At 33.1% G+C, this 6,390-nt stretch overlaps 1 protein-coding gene across 1 annotated transcript; it reads left to right on the top strand.

The window, feature by feature from the left end:
- Positions 1-2,556: 2,556 nt before the first annotated feature.
- Positions 2,557-5,453, top strand: LOC132272875 (putative wall-associated receptor kinase-like 16). Its single transcript, XM_059773953.1, has 4 exons — positions 2,557-2,882; positions 3,013-3,402; positions 3,523-3,671; positions 4,267-5,453. Exons 1-4 carry the CDS (start codon positions 2,557-2,559, stop codon positions 5,451-5,453), a joined length of 2,052 nt encoding a protein of 683 aa, XP_059629936.1.
- Positions 5,454-6,390: the final 937 nt, after the last annotated feature.

The raw sequence follows: 6,390 nt of genomic DNA, 5'->3' as shown, positions 1-6,390 counted from the left end.
TGATTTTTTTATTAGGTAATTTTTTTTAGAAAGAAATAGATAAATAGGTAATTGGAATTTTATTAGGTAATTTTTAGAGTTTTATATCAATTAATAAAAAAAATTTTAAAATAGTGAAAAACTCTTTGCACATTTAATAATACTATGAAACTCTTTTAATAATAATATAGATTTTTTATACTAATTAATAAATATTTTATAGTTTTATAGTAATTTAAATTTTATTAGGTAATTTGAAAGTGAAAAGACACCTGTAAATGAATGGGGTGGATGTTGTAAGTGCATTGTAACTACACCAAAGTATTCAACAGTATTGCTTGATAGAAATATTTTTTCTTTGTTTAAGAAAAAGGAATAGTGTGAGTATGTGAATGATGTAAATTTTCTATAAGCAAAGTTCAATTTAATTGGAAAAATTGCAAATACACTAAAATCTACATATACAGCATATCTACAACAAAGTAGTAAATGGTAATAGCATGTGCAAAATTTGCAAAATTCATAGGCAATACAACACCACGGAGTGGCGGCAGCTTGTATTGAGGTGGGCGCGTAGAAAGGGTTGGCCGGCCAAACACTTCGTGATACCAAATAGGAAGAGTAAAGTTTACCAAACACTTGGATGGAAAGGCTCTTATACAGCCTTAACTGTGGCTTTATTGAAATAGACTGTGCCTCTAACCAGCCCCCTTCCCTTTGATAATCAAAGGTCTATGATCAATCAATAGGAGGCTTCGTACAGAAAGACAATTATCTTACTCCAGCCTCATCACTCGTTCACAGTTCCGATCTCAAAAGTTTGGAAGAATGGCAATCCATATTTTGGATTGTCAACAATCCATATCAAAATCCAATAATACAAATCACAACCATACAAAACTCAAACTTGCCTGATGAAACAACACATATCAAAATCCAATAATACAAATCACAACCATACACAACTCAATTGTATTAAGAATAACATAGAGTTCTTCCGCATCACAGATGATTTGATATTCTAGTTCTAGAATTCTTAATTTATGTGTCCTTTCCTCCTTCCTCCATGCCTTTATTTATAAGATTGATGACATGTGCTCAGTAATTTGTGTTAGAATTTTATAGAAACTCTTTAAGTATATCTTTGTCTAAATATATATTAATAATACTCGTATAATTAGATTTTCTTTTATTAAAAGAAACTCACAATAAATAGATAAATTGGTAATTTGTGTAAAGTTTTATAGAAACTCTTTAAATATATCTTTATCTAATGTGCTGAGTTTTATTGAAAATAAAATAGATAATTTGTGATAGAGTTTTATATAAATTATTTTATTTTCTTCACATATATCCTTCTCTAATTAGATTTTCTTTTATTATATCAATTAATAAATAAAATAAATAATTTTTTATATTAATAATACTCGTATAATTGGATTTTCATTTATTAAAAACTCATAATAAATAGATAAATATGTAATTTGTGTTAGAGTTTTATAGAAACTCTTTAAGTATATATTTGTCTAATGTGATAGAGTTTTTTTGAAAATAAAATAAGTAATTTGTGGTAGACTTATTCTTGTCTAATTAGATTTTATTTTATTTTATAAAAACTCTTTTAATAATAGTATAGATTTATTAGGTAATTTGTAATTTGAATTTTATTAGGTAATTGGAATTTTATTAAGTAATTTTTAGAGTTTTATATCTTTATTTCTTTAAATATATCTTTGTCTAATGTGATAGAGTTTTATTGAAAATAAAATAGATAATTTGTGGTAAAGTTTTATTTAAATTATTTTATTTTCTTCAAATATATCCTTCTCTAATTAGCTTTTCTTTTATTATATCAATTAATAAATAATATAAATAATTTTTTATATTAATAATACTCGTATAATTAGATTTCCTTTTATTAAAAACTCATAATAAATAGATAAATAGGTAATTTGTGTTAGAGTTTTATAGAAACTCTTTAAGTGTATCTTTGTCTAATGTGATAGAGTTTTATTGAAAATAAAATAAGTAATTTGTGATAGACTTATTCTTGTCTAATTAGATTTTATTTTATTTTATAAAAACTCTTTTAATAATAGTATAGATTTATTAGGTAATTTGTAATTTGAATTTTATTAAGTAATTGAAATTTTATTAAGTAATTTTTAGAGTTTTATATCAATTAAAAAAGATTTTTTTATATTAATAAATAATTACTGAAATACTGAAATACTGAAACACTTTGCACATTTAATAATAGTATAGATATAGATATAGATATAGATATAGATATATATATATATAGCCTATATATATGTATTGTTTATTGGTTCCTTAATCATCTTAGTTGTCACTCGATGCATCCAAAGTACATCTATAAACAATGGTCATTTTTATTAGTTTAATTTATTAGTTTATTACCATTCTGCTTGTTTTTGTTGTCCTTTATGTCAATAATGCGAATAATGCCGGCACCAAGAAATTGCATAGCAATGACATGTTAAACTCTAGTTAAGGTTTAACATTATGCTAGATGAAATGTTCTCCAAAGAATAGCTTCATCTGAAGAGAGAAGCAATGAGCTTTCACAAAAGGCTGATACAACAGTTGCTTGTGGTGGTGATTGTAGCACTAATTGCAGCAACACCAGCAGAATCTCAAGCGAAGCCCGGCTGCCCAGAAACCTGTGGCAACCTGACCATTCCATACCCATTCGGCACAAGTGAAAGCTGTTACCTAGATGAGACTTTCCTCATAACATGTAATGAGTCCAAAGCACAGTTAGGAAACGGCAACATAGATGTCCTTAACATATCACTGGATGGTGAGTTGATAGTCTCGACCTGGATAGCATTTGATTGTTACACAGAATCGGGTGGACTTGACAGCCACTACGATCACTGGTTTAGAGTTCCCAAATTTCCTATCTCATACACCAGAAACAAGTTTACAGCCGTAGGTTGCGACACTTACGCATATGTAGTAGGTTCCCTGGGACGCAAATATGCAACCGGCTGCATGTCTCTGTGACAGCATTACTGATGTGGTGAATGGTACCTGCTCCGGCATAGGTTGTTGCCAAACGTCAATTCCAAGAGGAGTAATAGACTTTAATTTGACTGTGAAAAGCTATTACAATCATTCAGGGGTTTGGAACTTCAATCCTTGCAGCTATGCTTTTATTGTTGAGGATGGAATTTATACATTCGCCTCAGTTGATCTCTACAATTTAAGCACCTACAAGATGTTGCCTGTTGTGCTTGATTGGGCCGTGGACAGTAAGACATGTGAAGAAGCCAGAAAGAATATGAGCAGCTACTCTTGTGGGAACAATACTACATGCTATGACTCTGATAATGCTCCAGGGTATCGCTGCAATTGTTCTCAAGGTTATCAGGGGATATCTTCCAGATGGTTGCCAAGGTACATATCGTATAATACTTTCATATAAATAGTGAAATGGCTAATATGTAATGATGAGAAGACACGATGCGAAACTCAGATGAATATGTCTATTGGTCACTTTTCATTGGCATTGTTTAGTTGGTATATTTTGTCAGCTCGAGTAAGCCTTGTTCTTGTTAAAATTAATTGTATGCAGATATTGATGAGTGCTCGGCTCCTGGACTCAATCCGTGCACAAATATCTGTCACAACACGATTGGGAACTTCACTTGTTCTTGCCCAAAGTGGTATCATGGGGATGGCAGAAAAGATGGACTTGGTTGCATTTCTGACCAAATATGGATTAAGATTGTTGTGGGTGAGTAAAACTAAATGGAAAGTTTTTTCTTGAAAACCTTTTCCATCTACTAGAAAATTTATCAGAAAGATATACAAGACAAATAACCCTTTCTTTCTGAACTATGAAAGGCTGGAAGACATATTGATTTTTCCATTAGTAAAGCAGAGTCTCATATCGATTTTCATTTCCTTGGGATTTTCTATTGAATTATTGCATATTATGTAGGGGTTTCTTGATCAATGATCATCTTAGTTGGCAGACTCGGTTACTGATCAGGTCTTCCTTGAAGTTCCTTAGATTTTCTATTCAACGTACTTCATATTTTTGTTTCCACTATATTCTTCAACAAGAACTTCCGAAAGAACATGACTAGTTCTAAGTTCAAACCCCTATGAAATAGCCATTAATACTCATTCACGCGCACCCCAAGTTGTAATCATAGTCTTATTTATGTCTTTATTAGGATATTTCTACTACTTAAATTGGCAGAGTTTAGATACTGATCTGGGAGATAATTGAATTTGTGACTTATTGATTTGCAGGTATCAGTACTAGCCTTTTATTTTTCTGTGTAATCGCTGTTTTTGTGTACTGGGCAAAGCAGAAAAGGAAAAACACCAAAGCCAGAGAAGATTGCTTTAAGCAAAATGGTGGTGTAATGTTACAAGAACAACTTTCCAAAGGGGAAAATTCTGATCAAGTAGCCAAACTATTTACCGAAGAAGAGCTCAGGAAGGCAACAAAAAACTTCAATGAGAGTTGTGTTATTGGCCAAGGTGGTTTTGGTACTGTGTACAAAGGAACATTGGCAGATAACAGAGTGGTTGCCATCAAGAAGTCCAAATTAGTAGACCTAGACCAAATTAATCAATTTGTCACTGAGGTGAAAATTCTTTCCCAAATTGACCATCCAAATGTGGTAAAGCTCTTGGGTTGCTGCTTAGAGACACCAGTTCCTTTACTAGTTTACGAATTCATCACCAACAATGCACTCTTCCACCACCTACATGACGAAGCTCGTGTGTCCTCAATCCCATGGGAAAGTCGTCTGAGGATTGCCGCGGAAACTGCAGTAGCTCTTGCACATATGCACTCTACCACACAAATTATTCACAGAGATATCAAGTCTGCCAACATTCTCTTGAATGATGAATACACAGCAAAAGTATCTGACTTTGGAATTTCAAAGTTTGTGCCTTCAGGTAAAACACATTTAACCACACTGGTGCAAGGGACCTTTGGGTACATAGACCCTGAGTACTTCCATTCAGGTAACTTAACAGAAAAGAGCGATGTTTATAGCTTTGGAGTTGTCCTTGTAGAGCTACTATCAGGCGAGATGGTAGTTTCTTTTGAAAGACCCGAAAAGGATAGGAGTCTAGCTGCATATTTCGTTTCTTCAATGGAGGAGAATTGTTTATTTCAAATTCTCGAGGATCGAGTAAAAAGAGAGGGAGATGTTGAACAGCTAAAAGGAGTTGCTGAGGTTGCAAAAAGATGCTTAGAATTGAAGGGAGATCGAAGGCCAACTATGGAGGAAGTAAAAGAGGAGCTTGAGGCCTTGAGAAAGTTTGAGAAGCACTCGCGTCCTGATCAAATCGGATCAGACATAGAAGAGAGGGATCCCTTGCTCTACAAACCATTGGATTTCTATGGCAAGTCTGCATCAACTGTGTTTGACGACACCAAGAACCAAGCAAAATTTCAGATGGACAGTCGTGGGCGATGATCAATTGTTTGACAGGTATATTGTATACAATGTACTTATGATTCTGCATTACCTAAAGGTGTAATTATGCATCATTTTACAACTAAACTTGTTTTGATCATCTTTATTCTGTTATTTCTGTGTGTGAAGGTGGTGAGAAATGTTGCGGTGAGATCTTCTTGGACACTTCAGGCACAATCAGCGACCTAGAACGAGCATGATTCAAGGACAAAACAAAATGATCCCACAGAAGCATGATCAAGAGCTGGTTTGAGCTTTGAAGCACCTAGATGAGCTGGTCCTTCCCTAGAAAATCTTACTGTCCTTGCCATTTTAATTTTAATTATCTCTATGGAAGCTTAACAATTTCTAGGACTTACTTAACTTTTTTATTCATAATTTTTCCTATTTTGGGATTGTATCATAAGAACAAGATCACTTAGAAAATCAAGATTTGTCTTTAGTGACACAAGATTTACGGTAATGTATATCATGTTTGGAAGCTTATGGAATAAAAATGGCCTGCACTGGTTACCAAATTAGAGGACTATAATTTCATGGGGCTTTACTTTATCTCCCTCTCATTATGCCTTTTATATTCGCAATTCAAGAAACAGTTTTTAGAAATAAATTATTGGAGAGAACTCAAATCAAGGACAGGAAGGTTAGACTCTATGTTACTGTCCTCAATTAATCACACTAAATCATCGATAGTGTAGAACGTTACTCCAAAATCCTAATTGACATGGTTACTCCACATGTACAAGAATGATCTAATATACACAGGGCCACCTTAGATTCCCAAAATTGAGAGCCCAAACTTTCAAATACGAGACCTTTTATATATAAGATGTTTGGGCCCTTTAACTTGTTTGTTTGTTTTTGTTCTTTTTTTTTTTTTTTCCTTCGCCCATGTCCAAATCGGAGGCCCTAGGCGACCGCATGTGCCGCCTAGGCG

Source organism: Cornus florida, unplaced genomic scaffold (assembly GCF_030987335.1).
Source record: "Cornus florida cultivar Cherokee Brave unplaced genomic scaffold, ASM3098733v1 CherokeeBrave_3.0.0_Hap2_Chr09, whole genome shotgun sequence".
NCBI classification, from domain to species: Eukaryota; Viridiplantae; Streptophyta; class Magnoliopsida; order Cornales; family Cornaceae; genus Cornus; species Cornus florida.
This window is presented reverse-complemented; position numbering and strand designations above follow the sequence as displayed.

Coding starts and splice junctions, on each gene's coding strand:
- LOC132272875 (XM_059773953.1), top strand. CDS start 2,557: ATGAGCTTTCACAAAAGGCTGATACAACAGTTGCTTGTGGTGGTGATT. Junction 3,403..3,522: donor TCTTCCAGATGGTTGCCAAG/GTACATATCGTA, acceptor GGCATTGTTTAG/TTGGTATATTTTGTCAGCTC. Junction 3,672..4,266: donor ACTTGTTCTTGCCCAAAGTG/GTATCATGGGGA, acceptor ATTGATTTGCAG/GTATCAGTACTAGCCTTTTA.